Here is a 23,044-nt window from a genome sequence, read left to right as displayed (position 1 = left end):
TGACAGGTTGGGAATTCATTTGTCGTTTTCGTCCGGATATCATCCTGAATCTAATGGCCAGACAGAAAGGAAAAACCAGGATGTTGAGCAGTTCTTGCGTTGTTTTGTGGCAGACAATCAAGAGGGGTGGTCTGAGTTTCTGCCACTTGCCGAATTTGCTCTGAACAATCATACATCTTCTTCTGCTGGTTGTTCGCCTTTTTTTTGTTGTTCTGGGAGACATCCGTCGTTTGGGTCGTTCTCCAAGTTGGGATCTGCCGTGCCTGAGGAGGAGAATTTTTCCGGTGATTTGGAAAGAGTTTGGACGGATGTGCGTGGTAATCTTCAGGAGGCCAACAGAAAATCTAAAGACTACTTTGATAGGAAACGACAGGAGGTTCCTACCTCCTGGAGAATTAATCCGGTCTTTCATGTCTCTCTGTTAAAAAAAGCTGTTGTGTCGGATGGTGACGCCTCTGCCTCTGTTCCTCCGGTGGTGGAGGACGGGGAATATGAAATTTCTCGCATCCTTGACTCTAGACGGTATAGAGGTAGTTTGCAGTATCTTGTGGCCTGGAAAGGTTTCGGACCCGAGGATAACTCTTGGGTGAGGTCAGATGATGTTTCCGCGTCCAGACTTATCAGAGCGTTTCACAGGAGATTTCCTGATAAGCCTGGTCCTAGGGGATCCGGAGGATCCTCTTAGAAGGGGGGGTACTGTTAGAACCTTGCTGTTAGGTTTTTTTTCCTTTGCTGGTCACATGACCTTGTTGGCCTATTTAATCCTGCTCCGCCCTTCTGGCTTTGCTGGACTTCATTGTATATCTACTTTCTAGCTAGCCTGTGCTCTGTATCTAGCTCTGTTAGTTTGCTTGGTCTACGGACCTCTATGTTCTATCTATTTTGTTTGTTCGTCTGTCTGCTACTATTTCTGTTAGGAGGTGTCCCATATTCCTCCCAGTCCTTAGTACTTGTAGGGATTCCCTCCCCACATCTATAGGTCTCCGTACAGACTAGATTAGGACTTTAGCAGGTCTGATCGCAGGATCAGGTTCCCTGTTACATCGTAGGGATTCAGCTGAGTCCTATAGTAGGAACAGATCTCCTCTCTTTCCTTAGCTTTGGTAGCAGAACATAACACTGTGAATTGCTGTCAATCAGTGGTGGGGGCGGGGTCAGACCAGGAGGGACGAGGCAGCTAGTCCTGTAGTGATAATCTCCTGCTGATAATACACAGATTTTATTGAAACGACAACACAGAGCTCAGTAAGTGACACATGACTGGAATCAGAGTCATTGCCCCTACATCATGCTGTTCTCATATTACATAGCAAACATCTGCTGACAGATTTCCTTTAAATAGTGATGGAGGTGATATCAAGAATGTAAGGAAATGAAAAAAATGTATGCATTTAGTCATGGAAAGAAAATAAGGAAAACGACAGATCTGTAATACAGACATGTTTATAATTCTTTCCAATCCAAGCAATGTGGAAACCATCAGCAGGCCGGCTGCCTGGTGTTAATGTGGCGCCCCTGAGGGTTCAGTCGCCACAGGGGTACTACAATTGGTGGTGCCTCACTCTCTGGTAAGGAAAAGAGTACAGCCCGGAACCCCAACACCTACATCCAACACTACACTGCTCCAGGTCGGCTGGAAGGGCAAGATGCGCTGTGTTCTGCTGAGCCCTGTCCCTGGCTGGAGTGGGGGGAACCAGAGTGAGGGGGAACCAAGTAGTGGGTGTGGGTGGAGGAAGCAGTTTAGGGGAGCATTTTGTCAGGAGTATAAAATTGGGGATCCATCTTAATTAGAGAGAAGTAGAAATAGGAAGTCAGAGAGAGTGAGGTGTGAGGAGAGGAGCAGGTGCACTGCAGGAGCTCTGCTCCAGAGTGGGCCTGGTGAATGAGGCCCAGCGGAGGAGAGAGGAGGAGGGGAGCCGAGGAGGAAGGCTCCGGTAACTGAAGGGGTCCCAGGGGTACGGAAGGAACAGGAAGCCACCCATACGCCCTAATCTGTCAGGTGTCAGAGGGACCAGGCCGCAAGAAGGGAACCGGTCCCTGGGCTAGTCGTGTCGCTTCAAGCCTCGGCTAGGAAACCGGAGGCTTCTGACTCTTACGGTGCAGTTGCCATACTCGCATTCTAGCAGCCAAGAAAGGTAGCTGAGTAGGACCAGGGAACTCCAGGTGTCCCTGAAGGATCCGAGGACGCCATCTTGGGGCTCAGTTTGTGAGGCGCAGGGCAGGAGGGAGAGACCCAGCGCGGAAAGTCGGCTGAGGAAATGAACATATAGAAAGGGGGTCCCGATAAGTATTTGCCGGAGGGACTTCTGAACCCCTGCTTGGTGAACGCAGCACGGTGCGGGAAGCGGTAACCTGTTAACTAACCTGAGGAACTTGTCAACAGTGAGCAAAAATCAGAGGACTGCACTTGACTGTCTCTGTCGGTTATTGCCGCTGCACCATCATCCCTCCTATACCACAACGCCCTGCATCCCATCCATCAACTCTGCCCTGGGGGGCCCGCTCGGCCTGTGGGGAGCAGAATCATCCCAGCTGCCATCCCATCACCCCCGGAGGTCTGTAGCAGCGCTGGTAACTATTACCAGAAACCACACGTGGCGTCACGAAACAAACCAAAAACATTAAAACCCCTTTTAAAGAGTGACCCAGAGGACGAGCCCGGGAGCCGACTGCCGTGACATCCCACAGAAGGTAAAGGCCCGGGTACCGAGTTTCTCCCATATATTCCCCCCCTGGGCGAGACATTAACAGGTCTTAATTCCTTCATATGAGGGAATACCGCAGTTATTAAAGGTTCATTGGGGGTCCTTAAAGTCAGATCCATATCCACCGGTTTTCACAGGTGGTAATTTGCTTAAATTACAGTGGGGAAAAAAAGTATTTAGTCAGCCACCAATTGTGCAAGTTCTCCCACTTAAAAAGATGAGAGAGGCCTGTAATTGACATCATAGGTAGACCTCAACTATGAGAGACAAAATGAGAAAACAAATTCTGCTAATCACATTGTCTCATTTGGAAAGAAATTTTTTTCAAATTTTGGTGGAAAATAAGTATTTGGTCAATTACAAACAAGCAAGATTTCTGGCTCTCACAGACCTGTAACTTCTTCTTTAAGAGACTCCTCTGTCCTCCACTCATTACCTGTAGTACTGGCTCCTGTTTGAACTTGTTATCAGTATAAAAGACACCTGTCCGCAACCTCAAACAGTCACACTCCAAACTCCACTATGGTGAAGACCAAAGAGCTGTCGAAGGACACCAGAAACAAAATTGTAGCCCTGCACCAGGCTGGGAAGACTGAATCTGCAATAGGCAAGCAGCTTGGTGTGAAGAAATCAACTGTGGGAGCAATAATTAAAATATGGAAGACATACAAGACCACTGATTATCTCCCTTGATCTGGGGCTCCACACAAGATCTCCCCCCGTGGGGTCAAAATGATCTCAAGAACGGTGAGCAAAAATCCCAGAACCACACGGGGGACCTAGTGAATGACCTGCAGAGAGCTGGGACCAACGTTACACAGGCTACCATCAGTAACACACTACGCCACCAGGGACTCAGATTCTGAAGTGCCAGACGTGTCGCCTTGCTTAAGCCATTACATGTCCGGGCCCATCTGAAGTTTGCTAGAGGGCATTTGGATGATCCAGAAGAGTATTGGGAGAATGTCATATGGTCAGATGAAACCAAAGTAGAACTGTTTGGTAGAAGCACAACTTGACGTGTTTGGAGAAGAAAGAACGCGGAGTTGCATCCAAAGAACACCATACCTACTGTGAAGCATGGTGGTGGCAACATCATGCTTTGGGGCTGTTTCTCTGCCAAGGGACCAGGACGACTGATCCGTGTACATGAAAGAATGAATGGGGCCATGTATCGTGAGATTTTAAGTGCAAACCTCCTTCCATCAGCAAGGACATTGAAGATGAAACATGGCTGGGTCTTTCAGCATGACAATGATCCCAAGCACATTGCCAGGGCAACGAAGGAGTGGCTTCGTAAGAAGCATTTCAAGGTCCTGGAGTGGCCTAGCCAGTCTCCAGATCTAAACCCTATAGGAAACCTTTGGAGGGAGCTGAAAGTCCGTGTTGCCCAGCGACAGCCCCAAAACATCACTGCTCTAGAGGAGATCTAGAGGAGATCTACATGGAGGAATGGGCCAACATACCAGCAACAGTGGGTGCCAACCTTGTGAAGACTTACAGAAAATGTTTGACCTCTGTCATTGCCAACAAAGGATATATAACAAAGTATTGAGATGAACTTTAGTAATTGACCAAATACTTATTTTCCACCAAAATTTGAAAACAATTTATTTCCAAATCAGACAATGTGATTTTCAGGATTTGTTTTCTCATTTTGTCTCTCATAGTTGAGGTCTACCTATGATGTCAATTACAGGCCTCTCTCATCTTTATAAGTGGGAGAACTTGCACAATTGGTGGATGACTAAATACTTTTTTCCCCGCTGTAGCCCAGAATTATCCAAAAAAGTTCTGCTGTGTGAGATGTTTATAAGCAATAATCGCTTTTATAATAACACAATATCGCACTTTGCACAAGGTAACATAGAATTAAGAATTGTTGAACCTCTCCACGGGGTCCCGCAGGATGACAATGAACTTTGCCCTTGGCTGGAAGGCATGGATGAAGTCCTGGATGAGCACCGGCGGCTCCGTGTTGGTGACATTGTCATAGAAGTAAGACCAGGCACTGTTGTCCCACATGGTAGACGCACTGGCTTCTCCTGTGTATAAAAGAATTATATATATATATATCATTATTGCAGTGATCACAAGCATCATTGTGCCAGGTCTTCTGCAGTCTCCTACCTGTGAGGATCTGATCCGTCGGACCAGAATCGGACAGCAAGTCTTCACTGTGGAAATCTTGGATTTTTTGGGCTGCCACATCAAAAAGGTCCAGGTAATCTTCTACTGGATATGGTTTGTGGAAAGGCTCCTTTAATCTCACAATTCCTTAAAAACAGAAAATATGTGATAAGTCAATGACATTCTATAAAGTCAGGGAATTACACAAACAGAGTCCTATCAATATTGGGCACGACGTCTCCTCCGGATCTACACGTTGTAGGAGAAGAGGTGCACAACCTTTTCTAAATCAAGAGCCACCATCTCAGATGTTCTTTCTCCCAAAAGACAAGACAAAAAGGGTATTCCCATCTACATTATGGATGGCATGCAGTACCATCCATACGTGGTACAGTGTACAGTACGTGGTTACACAAGTCTCTCCTCTCTGGAGTGATGAATAGGGGGTCAGGTGGTCTCAATCTCCCATTGTATGAAGGTCTCAGAGGAACCTTCACCGATCAGACATTTATGGCTGCTCCTGAAGACTTTACACCAAAAGTTTCTGATACAAATACTCCAACGACTATGTTAAGATCAAGGCATAACAAAAGCTTTTAAAGGGCATTAAAAAGGATAAAAAATAATAATAAATATATATACCACGCATTCACAGTTTTTTTATAGGCCTGCCATATTCATGCATGAAGCACAGGAAAGCATGGCAGTGGCTCAGTGATGCCGACAGTAAAGCATGGCAGTGGCTTGTTAATGCCTACAGTAAAGCATGGCAGTGGCTCAGTGATGCCTGCAGTAAAGCATGGCAGTGGCTAAGTGATGCCTACAGTAAAGCATGGCAGTGGCTTGTGATTCCTACAGTAAAGCATGGTAGTGGCTCGGTGATGCCTTCAGTAAAGCATGGCAGTGGTTTGGTGATGTCTACAGTAAAGCATGGCAATGGCTTGGTGATGTCTACAGTAAAGCATGGCAGTGGCTTTGTGATGCCTAAAATAAAGCATGGCAGTGGCTTTGTGATGTCTACAGTAAAGCATGGCAATGGTTTGGTGATGCCTATAGTATATCATGGCAGTGGTTTGGTGATGCCTACAGTAAAGCATGGCAGTGGTTCGGTGATGCCTATAATAAAGCATGGCAGTGGCTTGGTGATGCCTACAGTAAAGCATGGCAGTGGCTTGGTGATGACTACAGTAAAGCGTGGCAGTGGTTTTGTGATGCCTACACTAAAGCATGGCAGTGGCTTGGTGATGCCTACAGTAAAGCATGGCAGTGGCTTGGTGATGCCTACAGTAAAGCATGGCAGTGGCTTGGTGATGCCTACAGTAAAGCATGGCAGTGGCTCGGTGATGCCTACAGTAAAGCATGGCAGTGGCTTGGTGATGACTACAGTAAAGCGTGGCAGTGGCTTGGTGATGACTACAGTAAAGCATGGCAGTAGCTTGGTGATGACTACAGTAAAGCCTGGCAGTGGTTTTGTGATGCCTACAATAAAGCATGGCAGTGGCTCGGTGATGCCTACAGTAAAGCATGGCAGTGGCTTGGTGATGACTACAGTAAAGCATGGCAGTGGCTTGGTGATGCCTACAGTAAAGCATGGCAGTGGCTTGGTGAAGCCTACAGTAAAGCATGGCAGTGACTCGGTGATGCCTACAGTAAAGTATGGCAGTGGCTTGGTGATGACTACAGTAAAGCGTGGCAGTGGCTTGGTGATGCCTACAGTAAAGCATGGCAGTGGCTTGGTGATGACTACAGTAAAGCGTGGCAGTGGTTTTGTGATGCCTACAATAAAGCATGGCAGTGGCTCGGTGATGCCTACAGTAAAGCATGGCAGTGGCTTGGTGATGACTACAGTAAAGCATGGCAGTGGCTTGGTGATGACTACAGTAAAGCATGGCAGTGGTTTTGTGATGCCTACAATAAAGCATGGCAGTGGCTCGGTGATGCCTACAGTAAAGCATGGCAGTGGCTTGGTGATGACTACAGTAAAGCGTGGCAGTGGCTTGGTGATGCCTACAGTAAAGCATGGCAGTGGCTTGGTGATGTCTACAGTAAAGCATGGCAGTGGCTTTGTGATGCCTACAGTAAAGCATGGCAGTGGCTTTGTGATGTCTACAGTAAAGCATGGCAATGGTTTGGTGATGCCTATAGTAAATCATGGCAGTGGTTTGGTGATGCCTACAGTAAAGCATGGCAGTGGTTCGGTGATGCCTATAATAAAGCATGGCAGTGGCTTGGTGATGCCTACAGTAAAGCATGGCAGTGGCTTGGTGATGACTACAGTAAAGCGTGGCAGTGGTTTTGTGATGCCTACAGTAAAGCATGGCAGTAGCTTTGTGATGCCTACAGTAAAGCATGGCAGTGGCTTGGTGATGCCTACAGTAAAGCATGGCAGTGGCTTGGTGATGCCTACAGTAAAGCATGGCAGTGGCTCGGTGATGCCTACAGTAAAGCCTGGCAGTGGCTTGGTGATGACTACAGTAAAGCATGGCAGTGGCTTGGTGATGACTACAGTAAAGCGTGGCAGTGGTTTTGTGATGCCTACAATAAAGCATGGCAGTGGCTCGGTGATGCCTACAGTAAAGCATGGCAGTGGCTTGGTGATGACTACAGTAAAGCGTGGCAGTGGCTTGGTGATGCCTACAGTAAAGCATGGCAGTGGCTTGGTGATGACTACAGTAAAGCATTGCAGTGGCTTGGTGATGACTACAGTAAAGCGTGGCAGTGGTTTTGTGATGCCTACAATAAAGCATGGCAGTGGCTCGGTGATGCCTACAGTAAAGCATGGCAGTGGCTTGGTGATGACTACAGTAAAGCATGGCAGTGGCTTGGTGATGACTACAGTAAAGCATGGCAGTGGTTTTGTGATGCCTACAATAAAGCATGGCAGTGGCTCGGTGATGCCTACAGTAAAGCCTGGCAGTGGCTTGGTGATGACTACAGTAAAGCGTGGCAGTGGCTTGGTGATGCCTAGAGTAAAGCATGGCAGTGGCTTGGTGATGACTACAGTAAAGCATGGCAGTGGCTTGGTGATGACTACAGTAAAGCGTGGCAGTGGTTTTGTGATGCCTACAGTAAAGCATGGCAGTGGCTTGGTGATGCCTACAGTAAAGCATGGCAGTGGCTTGGTGATGCCTACAGTAAAGCATGGCAGTGGCTTGGTGATGCCTACAGTAAAGCATGGCAGTGGCTCGGTGATGCCTACAGTAAAGCCTGGCAGTGGCTTGGTGATGCCTACAGTAAAGTATGGCAGTGGCTTGGTGATGACTACAGTAAAGCGTGGCAGTGGCTTGGTGATGCCTACAGTAAAGCATTGCAGTGGCTTGGTGATGACTACAGTAAAGCGTGGCAGTGGCTTGGTGATGACTACAGTAAAGCATGGCAGTAGCTTGGTGATGACTACAGTAAAGCCTGGCAGTGGTTTTGTGATGCCTACAATAAAGCATGGCAGTGGCTCGGTGATGCCTACAGTAAAGCATGGCAGTGGCTTGGTGATGACTACAGTAAAGCATGGCAGTGGCTTGGTGATGCCTACAGTAAAGCATGGCAGTGGCTTGGTGAAGCCTACAGTAAAGCATGGCAGTGACTCGGTGATGCCTACAGTAAAGTATGGCAGTGGCTTGGTGATGACTACAGTAAAGCGTGGCAGTGGCTTGGTGATGCCTACAGTAAAGCATGGCAGTGGCTTGGTGATGACTACAGTAAAGCGTGGCAGTGGTTTTGTGATGCCTACAATAAAGCATGGCAGTGGCTCGGTGATGCCTACAGTAAAGCATGGCAGTGGCTTGGTGATGACTACAGTAAAGCATGGCAGTGGCTTGGTGATGACTACAGTAAAGCATGGCAGCGGTTTTGTGATGCCTACAATAAAGCATGGCAGTGGCTCGGTGATGCCTACAGTAAAGCATGGCAGTGGCTTGGTGATGACTACAGTAAAGCGTGGCAGTGGCTTGGTGATGCCTACAGTAAAGCATGGCAGTGGCTTGGTGATGTCTACAGTAAAGCATGGCAGTGGCTTTGTGATGCCTACAGTAAAGCATGGCAGTGGCTTTGTGATGTCTACAGTAAAGCATGGCAATGGTTTGGTGATGCCTATAGTAAATCATGGCAGTGGTTTGGTGATGCCTACAGTAAAGCATGGCAGTGGTTCGGTGATGCCTATAATAAAGCATGGCAGTGGCTTGGTGATGCCTACAGTAAAGCATGGCAGTGGCTTGGTGATGACTACAGTAAAGCGTGGCAGTGGTTTTGTGATGCCTACAGTAAAGCATGGCAGTGGCTTGGTGATGCCTACAGTAAAGCATGGCAGTGGCTTGGTGATGCCTACAGTAAAGCATGGCAGTGGCTTGGTGATGCCTACAGTAAAGCATGGCAGTGGCTCGGTGATGCCTACAGTAAAGCCTGGCAGTGGCTTGGTGATGACTACAGTAAAGCATGGCAGTGGCTTGGTGATGACTACAGTAAAGCGTGGCAGTGGTTTTGTGATGCCTACAATAAAGCATGGCAGTGGCTCGGTGATGCCTACAGTAAAGCATGGCAGTGGCTTGGTGATGACTACAGTAAAGCGTGGCAGTGGCTTCGTGATGCCTACAGTAAAGCATGGCAGTGGCTTGGTGATGACTACAGTAAAGCATGGCAGTGGCTTGGTGATGACTACAGTAAAGCATGGCAGTGGTTTTGTGATGCCTACAATAAAGCATGGCAGTGGCTCGGTGATGCCTACAGTAAAGCATGGCAGTGGCTTGGTGATGACTACAGTAAAGCGTGGCAGTGGCTTGGTGATGCCTACAGTAAAGCATGGCAGTGGCTTGGTGATGTCTACAGTAAAGCATGGCAGTGGCTTTGTGATGCCTACAGTAAAGCATGGCAGTGGCTTTGTGATGTCTACAGTAAAGCATGGCAATGGTTTGGTGATGCCTATAGTAAATCATGGCAGTGGTTTGGTGATGCCTACAGTAAAGCATGGCAGTGGTTCGGTGATGCCTATAATAAAGCATGGCAGTGGCTTGGTGATGCCTGCAGTAAAGCATGGCAGTGGCTTGGTGATGACTACAGTAAAGCGTGGCAGTGGTTTTGTGATGCCTACAGTAAAGCATGGCAGTGGCTTGGTGATGCCTACAGTAAAGCATGGCAGTGGCTTGGTGATGCCTACAGTAAAGCATGGCAGTGGCTTGGTGATGCCTACAGTAAAGCATGGCAGTGGCTCGGTGATGCCTACAGTAAAGCCTGGCAGTGGCTTGGTGATGACTACAGTAAAGCATGGCAGTGGCTTGGTGATGACTACAGTAAAGCGTGGCAGTGGTTTTGTGATGCCTACAATAAAGCATGGCAGTGGCTCGGTGATGCCTACAGTAAAGCATGGCAGTGGCTTGGTGATGACTACAGTAAAGCGTGGCAGTGGCTTGGTGATGCCTACAGTAAAGCATGGCAGTGGCTTGGTGATGACTACAGTAAAGCATTGCAGTGGCTTGGTGATGACTACAGTAAAGCGTGGCAGTGGTTTTGTGATGCCTACAATAAAGCATGGCAGTGGCTCGGTGATGCCTACAGTAAATCATGGCAGTGGCTTGGTGATGACTACAGTAGAGCATGGCAGTGGCTTGGTGATGACTACAGTAAAGCATGGCAGTGGTTTTGTGATGCCTACAATAAAGCATGGCAGTGGCTCGGTGATGCCTACAGTAAAGCATGGCAGTGGCTTGGTGATGACTACAGTAAAGCGTGGCAGTGGCTTGGTGATGCCTAGAGTAAAGCATGGCAGTGGCTTGGTGATGACTACAGTAAAGCATGGCAGTGGCTTGGTGATGACTACAGTAAAGCGTGGCAGTGGTTTTGTGATGCCTACAATAAAGCATGGCAGTGGCTCGGTGATGCCTACAGTAAAGCATGGCAGTGGCTTGGTGATGACTACAGTAAAGCGTGGCAGTGGCTTGGTGATGCCTACAGTAAAGCATGGCAGTGGCTTGGTGATGACTACAGTAAAGCATTGCAGTGGCTTGGTGATGACTACAGTAAAGCGTGGCAGTGGTTTTGTGATGCCTACAATAAAGCATGGCAGTGGCTCGGTGATGCCTACAGTAAAGCATGGCAGTGGCTTGGTGATGACTACAGTAAAGCATGGCAGTGGCTTGGTGATGACTACAGTAAAGCATGGCAGTGGTTTTGTGATGCCTACAATAAAGCATGGCAGTGGCTCGGTGATGCCTACAGTAAAGCATGGCAGTGGCTTGGTGATGACTACAGTAAAGCGTGGCAGTGGCTTGGTGATGCCTACAGTAAAGAATGGCAGTGGCTTGGTGATGACTACAGTAAAGCATTGCAGTGGCTTGGTGATGCCTACAGTAAAGCATGGCAGTGGCTTGGTGATGACTACAGTAAAGCATGGCAGTGGCTTGGTGATGACTACAGTAAAGCGTGGCAGTGGTTTTGTGATGCCTACAATAAAGCATTGCAGTGGCTTGGTGATGACTACAGTAAAGCGTGGCAGTGGCTTGGTGATGCCTACAGTAAAGAATGGCAGTGGCTTGGTGATGACTACAGTAAAGCTTTGCAGTGGCTTGGTGATGCCTACAGTAAAGCATGGCAGTGGCTTGGTGATGACTACAATAAAGCATGGCAGTGGCTTGGTGATGACTACAGTAAAGCGTGGCAGTGGTTTTGTGATGCCTACAATAAAGCATTGCAGTGGCTTGGTGATGACTACAGTAAAGCGTGGCAGTGGTTTTGTGATGCCTACAGTAAAGCATGGCAGTGGCTTGGTGATGACTACAGTAAAGCATGGCAGTGGCTTGGTGATGCCTACAGTAAAGCATGGCAGTGACTTGGTGATGACTACAGTAAAGCATGGCAGTGGCTTGGTGATGACTACAGTAAAGCGTGGCAGTGGTTTTGTGATGCCTACAGTAAAGAATGGCAGTGGCTTGGTGATGACTACAGTAAAGCATTGCAGTGGCTTGGTGATGCCTACAGTAAAGCATGGCAGTGGCTTGGTGATGACTACAGTAAAGCATGGCAGTGGCTTGGTGATGACTACAGTAAAGCGTGGCAGTGGTTTTGTGATGCCTACAATAAAGCATTGCAGTGGCTTGGTGATGACTACAGTAAAGCGTGGCAGTGGTTTTGTGATGCCTACAGTAAAGCATGGCAGTGGCTTGGTGATGACTACAGTAAAGCATGGCAGTGGCTCGGTGATGCCTACAGTAAAGCATGGCAGTGGCTTGGTGATGACTACAGTAAAGCGTGGCAGTGGCTTGGTGATGACTACAGTAAAGCATGGCAGTAGCTTGGTGATGACTACAGTAAAGCCTGGCAGTGGTTTTGTGATGCCTACAATAAAGCATGGCAGTGGCTCGGTGATGCCTACAGTAAAGCATGGCAGTGCCTTGGTGATGACTACAGTAAAGCATGGCAGTGGCTTGGTGATGCCTACAGTAAAGCATGGCAGTGGCTTGGTGAAGCCTACAGTAAAGCATGGCAGTGACTCGGTGATGCCTACAGTAAAGTATGGCAGTGGCTTGGTGATGACTACAGTAAAGCGTGGCAGTGGCTTGGTGATGCCTACAGTAAAGCATGGCAGTGGCTTGGTGATGACTACAGTAAAGCGTGGCAGTGGTTTTGTGATGCCTACAATAAAGCATGGCAGTGGCTCGGTGATGCCTACAGTAAAGCATGGCAGTGGCTTGGTGATGACTACAGTAAAGCATGGCAGTGGCTTGGTGATGACTACAGTAAAGCATGGCAGTGGTTTTGTGATGCCTACAATAAAGCATGGCAGTGGCTCGGTGATGCCTACAGTAAAGCATGGCAGTGGCTTGGTGATGACTACAGTAAAGCGTGGCAGTGGCTTGGTGATGCCTACAGTAAAGCATGGCAGTGGCTTGGTGATGTCTACAGTAAAGCATGGCAGTGGCTTTGTGATGCCTACAGTAAAGCATGGCAGTGGCTTTGTGATGTCTACAGTAAAGCATGGCAATGGTTTGGTGATGCCTATAGTAAATCATGGCAGTGGTTTGGTGATGCCTACAGTAAAGCATGGCAGTGGTTCGGTGATGCCTATAATAAAGCATGGCAGTGGCTTGGTGATGCCTACAGTAAAGCATGGCAGTGGCTTGGTGATGACTACAGTAAAGCGTGGCAGTGGTTTTGTGATGCCTACAGTAAAGCATGGCAGTAGCTTGGTGATGCCTACAGTAAAGCATGGCAGTGGCTTGGTGATGCCTACAGTAAAGCATGGCAGTGGCTTGGTGATGCCTACAGTAAAGCATGGCAGTGGCTCGGTGATGCCTACAGTAAAGCCTGGCAGTGGCTTGGTGATGACTACAGTAAAGCATGGCAGTGGCTTGGTGATGACTACAGTAAAGCGTGGCAGTGGTTTTGTGATGCCTACAATAAAGCATGGCAGTGGCTTGGTGATGACTACAGTAAAGCGTGGCAGTGGCTTGGTGATGCCTACAGTAAAGCATGGCAGTGGCTTGGTGATGACTACAGTAAAGCATTGCAGTGGCTTGGTGATGACTACAGTAAAGCGTGGCAGTGGTTTTGTGATGCCTACAATAAAGCATGGCAGTGGCTCGGTGATGCCTACAGTAAAGCATGGCAGTGGCTTGGTGATGACTACAGTAAAGCGTGGCAGTGGCTTGGTGATGCCTACAGTAAAGCATGGCAGTGGCTTGGTGATGACTACAGTAAAGCGTGGCAGTGGTTTTGTGATGCAAACAATAAAGCATGGCAGTGGCTCGGTGATGCCTACAGTAAAGCATGGCAGTGGCTTGGTGATGACTACAGTAAAGCATGGCAGTGGCTTGGTGATGACTACAGTAAAGCATGGCAGTGGTTTTGTGATGCCTACAATAAAGCATGGCAGTGGCTCGGTGATGCCTACAGTAAAGCATGGCAGTGGCTTGGTGATGACTACAGTAAAGCGTGGCAGTGGCTTGGTGATGCCTACAGTAAAGAATGGCAGTGGCTTGGTGATGACTACAGTAAAGCATTGCAGTGGCTTGGTGATGCCTACAGTAAAGCATGGCAGTGGCTTGGTGATGACTACAGTAAAGCATGGCAGTGGCTTGGTGATGACTACAGTAAAGCGTGGCAGTGGTTTTGTGATGCCTACAATAAAGCATTGCAGTGGCTTGGTGATGACTACAGTAAAGCGTGGCAGTGGCTTGGTGATGCCTACAGTAAAGAATGGCAGTGGCTTGGTGATGACTACAGTAAAGCTTTGCAGTGGCTTGGTGATGCCTACAGTAAAGCATGGCAGTGGCTTGGTGATGACTACAGTAAAGCATGGCAGTGGCTTGGTGATGACTACAGTAAAGCGTGGCAGTGGTTTTGTGATGTCTACAATAAAGCATTGCAGTGGCTTGGTGATGACTACAGTAAAGCGTGGCAGTGGTTTTGTGATGCCTACAGTAAAGCATGGCAGTGGCTTGGTGATGACTACAGTAAAGCATGGCAGTGGCTTGGTGATGCCTACAGTAAAGCATGGCAGTGACTTGGTGATGACTACAGTAAAGCATGGCAGTGGCTTGGTGATGACTACAGTAAAGCGTGGCAGTGGTTTTGTGATGCCTACAATAAAGCATTGCAGTGGCTTGGTGATGACTACAGTAAAGCGTGGCAGTGGCTTGGTGATGCCTACAGTAAAGAATGGCAGTGGCTTGGTGATGACTACAGTAAAGCATTGCAGTGGCTTGGTGATGCCTACAGTAAAGCATGGCAGTGGCTTGGTGATGACTACAGTAAAGCATGGCAGTGGCTTGGTGATGACTACAGTAAAGCGTGGCAGTGGTTTTGTGATGCCTACAATAAAGCATTGCAGTGGCTTGGTGATGACTACAGTAAAGCGTGGCAGTGGTTTTGTGATGCCTACAGTAAAGCATGGCAGTGGCTTGGTGATGACTACAGTAAAGCATGGCAGTGGCTTGGTGATGTCTACAGTAAAGCATGGCAATGGCTTGGTGGTTCCCTGGGGCTACTTTTCTTCCTCTGTTACTGGAAACTTGTAGTTTGTGAAGAGTAAGATGAATTCAATCAACTTTCAGGAAATGCTACGAAAAAACATCATGTCTTCCGTGAGGAAGATGAAGCATAGGGACCATTGGATATTCCCACAAGACAAAGATTCCAAACATGCCTTAAAGTCCACCAAGACTTGGTTTCAGAAAAAGCCATGGAAGATTCTGGGGCGGTCTTCACAGTCACCTAACTTGAACCCCATAGATAATGACATGGTTAGAGAATGCAGCTCTGAAGCCCTCAGAATTGTGAATACAGTTTTACACTCTAAGGGCAGGTGCAAACGGCCGTATTATCACAACAATACAACGGGTCGCACCTGGACCAATGTTATTCTATGGGGCAGAGCACATGTCCGTTTTTTTTTCTTTTTCGGACCAAGTCTGTCTGGGAAAAAAAAAATCGCAGAATGTCTGAGGTTAATCTGATATTCAGATCAAACTCGGCCATGCAAGTTAATGAGTGAGTGAAAATCATTGGACTGCATTCGGATGACATCTGAGTGCAGTCTGATTTGCGGGCACTGACACAATGGAGAAGATGGAGAAATTTTGTTCTCCATCTTCTCTTCTGAGAAAAGCAGACCGCACTATGATCACACTCTGACCAGACTCTGATCACATTGATCTGAGTGTGATCCGATTCTCTAGGTTTTGCATAATCGGCCCGATTCTCTTGGATGAGAGGATCTACGGCCATCTGCACGAGTCCTAATACTGCCAATTGTAGTTCAGGACCAATATAAGTACATCAAAACCTCTTTGAGAAGACCACCCAAAAAGTGGTCTTCTGGGACGGTGGTCTTTTTAAGGAAGATGGCTAGTATGCATGATATAAGGTGGGACTAACAATCAGTCCAGGAAATCTGGCCTGTATAAGGATGTGGTGTTCTCATAGAGGCTCTACTGAAATCCAATATGTTAACAATATCCCAATCCTGTAGACCAGGGATGTCAAACTGAAACACAGAGGGCCAATATGAAAAACTTGGACAAAGTCTCGGGCCAACCAGTATACAGTATAATGGGGCTGCACGGAGGAGCAAATCTATGTAAAGCATCTACATCAGGGTTCCCCAACTCCAGTCCTCAAGGCCCACCAACAGGTCATGTTTTCAGGATTTCCTTAGTATTGCACAGGTGATAATTCCATCACCTGTGCAATACTAAGGAAATCCTGAAAACATGATCTGTTGGTGGGCCTTGAGGACTGGAGTTGGGGAACACTGATCTACATGATAGGTAAATAACATTTTTTGACCTTTGGTTTGGTGTTCAATATAATGCGCATTTTCCAGCCACCTGCCTTATGATGTTCAAGGATCTGATAGTCTCACTTACACAGAGAGGAATTTCCTCCTGAATAGATAAGAGGTACAGACCCTTGCATTATGTGCCTTGGGAAAGAGGTGGCAATGGAAAGTGATCGTCTTCAAAAAGCATATAGCAATATTTAATACAGAGAGAAATTTCCATTTTGTGATATAATATACATGTGAATATTTATGGTAATAGTTCTCTTATTGCTTTGGAATTTGATTATTAATGGGAGGATCCTTTCAGAACATTGAGCCATTGTGTCTGTTGTTAATTACATAGAGTGCATATATGATTGTGCCCCAGTGCATATTTTAGTTCCTTTTCTGTTTTACTGTGCGTTGTTTTTTTTTAAAAATTGAACAATAAAATGTTGATTTTATTGAAGGATATGTGTGTCACTTCTTAACTCATTGGGGTTCAGTACCCAATGAGCATGGTGTATTTATAGTATAATGGGTCCTACAAAGTCCTCCATACAGAATAATTGGCCCCACACAGTTCTCCATACAGTATAATGACCCCACATAATCCTCCATACAGTATAATGGGTCCCACAAAGTCCTCCATAAAGAATAATGGGCCCCACACAGTTCTCCATACAGTATAATGGCCCCACATAGTCCTCCATACAGTATAATGGGCACCACATAGTCCTCCATACAGTATAATGGCACCACACAGTCCTTCATACAGTATAATGGCCCCACATAGTCCTCCATACAGAATAATGGGCCCCACATAGTCCTCCATATAGAATAATTGCCCCACATAGTCCTCCATACAGTATAATGGCCCCACATAGTCCTCCATACAGTATAATGGGCCCCACATAGTCCTCCATACAGTATAATGGGCCCCACATAGTCCTCCATACAGAATAATTGGCCCCAGATAGTCCTCCATACAGTATAATGGGCCCCACATAGTCCTCCATACAGAATAATGGCCCCACATAGTCATCCATACAGAATAATGGGCCCCACATAGTCATCCATACAGAATAATGGGCCCCACATAGTCCTCTATACAGAATAAGGGGCCTCACATAGTCCTCAATACAGTATAATGGGTCCCACATAGTCCTCCATACAGAATAATGGGCCCCACATAGTCCTCCATACAGTATAATGGGCACCACATAGTACTCCATACAGTATAATGGGCACCACATAGCCCTCCATACAGTATAAGGGGCACCACATAGTCCTCCATACAGTATAATGAGTCCCACATAGTCCTCCATACAGTATAATGGGCCCCACACAGTCCTCCATACAGAATAATGGTCCCCACATAGTCCTCCATACAGAATAATGGGCCCCACATAGTCCTCCATACAGAATAATGGGCCCCACATAGTCATCCATAGAGTAGAATGGGCCCCACATAGTCCTTTATACAGAGTAATGGGCCCCACATAGTCCTCCATACAGTATAATGAGCCTCACATAGTCCTCCATACAGTATAATGAGCCTCACATAGTCCTCCATATGGTATAATGGCCCTACATAGTCCTCCATACAGTATAATGGGCCCCACATAGTTCTCCACACAGTATAATGGCCGCACATAGTCCATCATACAGTATAATGGCCGCACATAGTCCTTCATACAGTATAATGGGCCCCACATAATCCTCCATACAGTATAATGGCCGCACATAGTCCTTCATACAGTATAATGGCCCCACATAGTCCTCCATACAGTATAATTCTCAGAAAGAGAATAGGAGGGATCCAATGGCTGGATGTCCTTAAGGACAAAAATGTCCAGGAAGGATAGGAAATTTTTAAAAATGAGATTCTCAAAGCACAATCGTTAACAATCCCGAAAAGTAGGAAGAATGGGAAGCATTTAAGGAAACCAGGATGGATGAACACAGAACTTAAACACATGCTAAAAAGAAAGAAAGAAATGTTTATTAAATGGAAAGAGGGAGGCATATCTAAAGAAGATTATAATGCAGTCTGCAGATCCTGCAGTGCACGTATCAGGTTAGCTAAAGCTGACAATGAATTAAGGCTTGCAAGAGATGTCAAAAGCAATAAAAAAGGATTTTGGGGGTATGTCAAAAGTAAAAGAAAAGTCAAAGATGCTATAGGATTTTTACAGGATGAAAATGGAGAAATGGTAAGAGAGGATGTTGAGAAGGCCGAACTTTTTAATTCCTATTTTGCATCTGTTTTCTCTCAGAAAGAAAATGTAACATCAACTGATCTTCACTGTCCTTTTAAAGGAATAGAGGAATCCAAGTTATCTGTAAACAGAAAGATTGTGAGGGAATATTTAGCTAACATAAATGAGTTCAAGTCTCCAGGTCCAGATGAATTACACCCCAGAGTACTGAAGGAGATCGTAGAAGAAATTTTAGAACCACTCTCCATAATCTTTGAAAATTCTTGGAGAACAGGAGAAGTCCCAGAAGACTGGAGAAGAGCAAATGTTGTTCCTATCTTCAAAAAGGGGAAGAAGGTGGACCCAGGGAAATATAGGCCGGTGAGTCTGACTTCTATACCAGGAAAGATCTTTGAACAAATTATTAAACAACATGTATGTAAGTACATGGATAAGAATGAAGTGATTAACCAGAGTCAGCATGGGTTTGTAACTAACAAGTCATGTCAGACTAACTTAATTTCCTTCTATGACAGAATCACTGACTGGGTGGATCAGGGAAATGCTGTAGATATAGTATATCTTGACATCAGCAAAGCATTTGACAAAGTATCTCACACCATCCTTATTGAAAAAATGACCAAGTATGCAATGGACCAGGCAACTGTTAGGTGGATTCATAACTGGCTTAGTGATCGGACTCAAAGGGTGGTTGTAAATGGCTTCACATCCAGCTGGATGAATGTCTCAAGTGGGGTACCACAGGGCTCCGTCCTGGGACCTGTATTGTTCAACATCTTTATCAATGATTTAGATGAAGGAATTGAGGGTAAACTGATTAAATTTGCTGATGATACAAAGCTAAGAGGGATAGCTAATACTAGAGAAGAGAGAGAGAGGATTCAAAAAGACCTAAATAAACTGGAGCAGTGGGCAGCAACCAACAGAATGGTTTTTAACAGGGAAAAATGCAAAGTACTACATCTGGGCAATAAAAATGAAAAAAGCATATACAGAATGGGAGGAATAGAGCTAAGCAACAGTACATGTGAAAAAGACTTAGGTATACTAATAGATCATAGACTGAACATGAGTCAACAGTGTGATGCAGCAGCAAAAAAGGCAAATACAATTCTGGGATGTATTAACAGAAGCATACAGTCTAGATCACGTGAAGTCATTATCGGTCTTTACTCCTCTTTGGTCAGACCTCATCTGGAATACTGTGTACAGTTTTGGGCACCACATTTTAAAAAAGACATAGACAAACTGGAGCAAGTTCAGAGAAGAGCGACCAGAATGGTGACTGGTCTGCAAACCATGTCCTATGAGGAACGGTTGCAGGATTTGGGAATGTTTAGCTTGCAAAAAAGAAGACTGAGAGGAGACTTAATAGCTGTCTACAAATATGTCAAGGGTTGTCACATTGTAGAAGGATCATCTTTATTCTCATTTGCACAAGGAAAGACTAGAAGCAATGGGATGAAACTAAATGGGAGGAGACACAGATTAGATATTAGAAAAAACTTTTTGACAGTTAGGGTGATTAATGAGTGGAACAGGCTGCCACGAGAGGTGGTGAGTTCCCCTTCAATGGACGTCTTCAAACAGAGGCTGGACAGACATCTGTCTGAGATGATCTAGTGAATCCTGCTTTGAGCAGGGGGTTGGACCAGATGACCCAGGAGGTCCCTTCCAACTCTACCATTCTATGATTCTATGATAATGGGCCCCACATAGTTCTCCACACAGTATAATGGGCCCCACATAGTCCTCCATACAGTATAATGGCCGCACATAGTCCATCATACAGTATAATGGCCGCACATAGTCCTTCATACAGTATAATGGCCGCACATAGTCCTCCATACAGTATAATGGCCGCACATAGTCCTCCATACAGTATAATGGCCGCACATAGTCCGTCATACAGTATAATGGCCGCACATAGTCCGTCATACAGTATAATGGCCCCACATAGTCTGTCATACAGTACAATGGCCCCCCACATAGTCCTCCATACAGTATAATGGCCGCACATAGTCCTCCATACAGTATAATGGCCGCACATAGTCCTCCATACAGTATAATGGCCGCACATAGGGGTGGCGTTTCTGGTGTAGAGGGTCAAATATAACCACCCTGCGGGACACATTTGGCCCACGGGCCGGGGTTTGATATTTGTGCTGTAGAGTCAGTGGGAAGCTGGGTGACACTCCCCTCCGGGCACGGTCATTTCTACCTTCAGTGTTTGACAAACTGGAAAATAATTGATAGAAACATGACATAACTGTTTCTTCCTCTTTAGTTTTCTAGTGAAACTGAGCACACGTTCACCATCTGTGTGCTAGGAAACTTATCTGATAATGATGTGGCAAAACATTTCCTCAACATGAGGCTTAATCTCACCAAAGCGTTTCCGCGTCCACCAGTGCGGCTCCTTGATAACCGAGAAGTGGACGTTAGGGTGGAGACGCAGGCGGTCGTACAGATCGGTAGTGCCACACTTGGGCTGCCCGATGATATAAAAGTGAGGCAAACACCGTAGCCTGTAGTAACGTCCTTCTCTCACTGTTAGATGCAGCCAGAACCTTCGCTTCATGTCCTCAAATATGTTGTGTAGACGCTTGGCGTATAAGGAATAGGCGTTGGTCCCATAGGGATCACTGCTGTCATTTCCACTGTAGTTTTGGTACCAGCAAGGACTGCGGCACGAGTGGAGGAATTGATGAGGTATCACTGAGAACAGCTTAAGGAAGAAAACAAAAAACGTGATGATAAGTATCTAAACATTACCAAAAGTTTTCTAAAAGTTTCTAAAGTTTTCTAAAGTTCCTACAACTTTTCTAGAGTACTCAATAAGAAATCTGACTACTAATGCAGCAATAAAAGTTCTAGAACCCGTTCAATACACCCGACAGGTACATCCTATTTCAGGAAGGGGTTAAAAAATTCTGTTTTACCACTCTTGACATGTCTATGCTAGTTACTACATGCATTTGTGTCAAAAGACTTACCGTTTATATTAAACATTATATGAAGATGTGAAACATCCTACTGACAAGTGATATGATAGCAAGCAGATTACTTTATTTTATATTGCCAGGAGGAATAACTGAGGGACGGCATAGAGGGACCTCGGCAAAACCTTTATTTTACCAAACCTATTTTGGAGGATTTTTTTTTTCATTTTTCTGTCTCCACATTCAAAGAACAATAACTTTTTGATCTCTAGGTTGACATAGTTATACGAGGGCTTTTTTGTGACATGAGTTGTATATTTCAATGGCATCATTTAGGGGTACATACTTTTTTAGGGGGGAGTGGTTTAAATTGAAGTCTGTCAACACATTGCATAAAACATATTCTATACTTGGTATGACCACAGGGATGCCAAATGAGTCGTTTCATTACATCTGGACGATCAAGAAAAACTATTCCGCCATAGCTTGTTTGTTTTGTTTTTTTTTTGTTGTTCAGGTTTTTCACCAGAGGCTTATAAGCCTCCTCACACTGGCATGCTAGTCATATCACTCCCCACACGGAGAAAAATTACCCCTTAGATCCCAGTCAGAGGCCTCTCATACTGCCAAATTAAATCTCATGCCTTGAACTGAGGAGGTGCAACACCCCAAAAAACGTGTCTACAAATTGAGATTCTGGTTTGGTTTTTATCGTAAGTCATGTGACAAGGCTCATTAAAGGGTTGATATTGACTTTTAGGATTTTATAAGTTTACTTCCAATAGGTGGCACTAGGGTTCAAGTCCTCTTCCTCTCTGAAGAGACAATTTGCATATTTAATTACCTAGAGGAGCATGCATGGCTTATAAACCTCCTAACACTGACATGCATGATGAAGCAGCTCAGGTTGGAGGACTCATCCGTGACACTTACATGAGGTTCATCTTGCTCCAGCTCAGTTATGATTGGGATTTTCCGTGATGTTAGTTGGATCTCCCCTTTATCCAGGTAGGATTTCTCTACCTGAGGGGCGCTGAAGCTGCAGCCCTTAATAGATTGCATCATCTCCTTTGGTCTTTCTGTTGCAGACTGGTTGGTGGTGAAAGCAAAGTCTCTTGAGAAGGATGCAGAGAGCGCATGGATCAGATCTGCTCTACCTCCAGAAAGAGCATACGATGCAACCACCAATAAAGTGATAATGAAAGCCACAAGCAAACTGCACAAGGTTCTCCTGCCAAAGTTCCTCCAGAAGCTCCACGAGCTGCTCCTGGGTGGTGGCATCCCTCTGGTGGAGCGTTAGTACGTAGCATAAGTCACTGCCAAGTCCACACTGCTGCATGAACCTCTCATGGCTTGGTGGCACCTAAGACCAGCGATGGTGGGTGATGTGAGGACATGGCAGATATGTTCAGGCATGTCATCTGTACTGGAGGACTATAGACGTTATTAGATTTCCCAGGGATCATCATCATTCCTAATGTTTAAGTACCCTACAAGGAGAAAAAAATGTGGTGGTCAGTGATGTCGGAAAATCTGGCCATATACCAACCCAGTGCCACCACCGCATAGTGTAATCCCCAAAAGTATGTCATTAGTATGTGTTAATAAATGACCAGTATTACTAAAACTATGACACATGAGCAATGTGCTTTCTACTTCAACTTTATTTATTTTTTTGTTTCTTGGGGTTCTAAGGACTCCTTAGAATAAATAATAAATAAGGTGCAAATCATCACTGGCATGCGCCTCGTCAAAAATGTTACCTTTCTGTTGCAAGTTACCCCACTTTTGAAGAATTAG

The 23,044-nt window shown here is 45.9% G+C and overlaps 1 protein-coding gene across 1 annotated transcript in view; it reads right to left on the bottom strand.

The window, feature by feature from the left end:
• The window catches only part of CHST15 (carbohydrate sulfotransferase 15), a 60,963-nt gene that overhangs the window by 11,613 nt on the left and 26,306 nt on the right, over window positions 1-23,044 (bottom strand). The window contains exons 2-5 of the mRNA XM_073685141.1: window positions 22,178-22,734; window positions 20,691-21,030; window positions 4,836-4,982; window positions 4,594-4,750 (exon numbers count right to left, since the gene is read on the bottom strand). Of these exons, the coding sequence (XP_073541242.1) occupies window positions 4,594-4,750; window positions 4,836-4,982; window positions 20,691-21,030; window positions 22,178-22,525 (992 nt within the window). The 5' untranslated portion in view covers window positions 22,526-22,734. The remainder of the gene's footprint in view (window positions 1-4,593; window positions 4,751-4,835; window positions 4,983-20,690; window positions 21,031-22,177; window positions 22,735-23,044) is intronic.

The sequence above is a fragment of the Phyllobates terribilis genome, unplaced genomic scaffold (assembly GCF_046119375.1).
Source record: "Phyllobates terribilis strain yellow unplaced genomic scaffold, ASM4611937v1 Scaffold_5__5_contigs__length_657084704, whole genome shotgun sequence".
Taxonomy (NCBI): domain Eukaryota; kingdom Metazoa; phylum Chordata; class Amphibia; order Anura; family Dendrobatidae; genus Phyllobates; species Phyllobates terribilis.
This window is presented reverse-complemented; position numbering and strand designations above follow the sequence as displayed.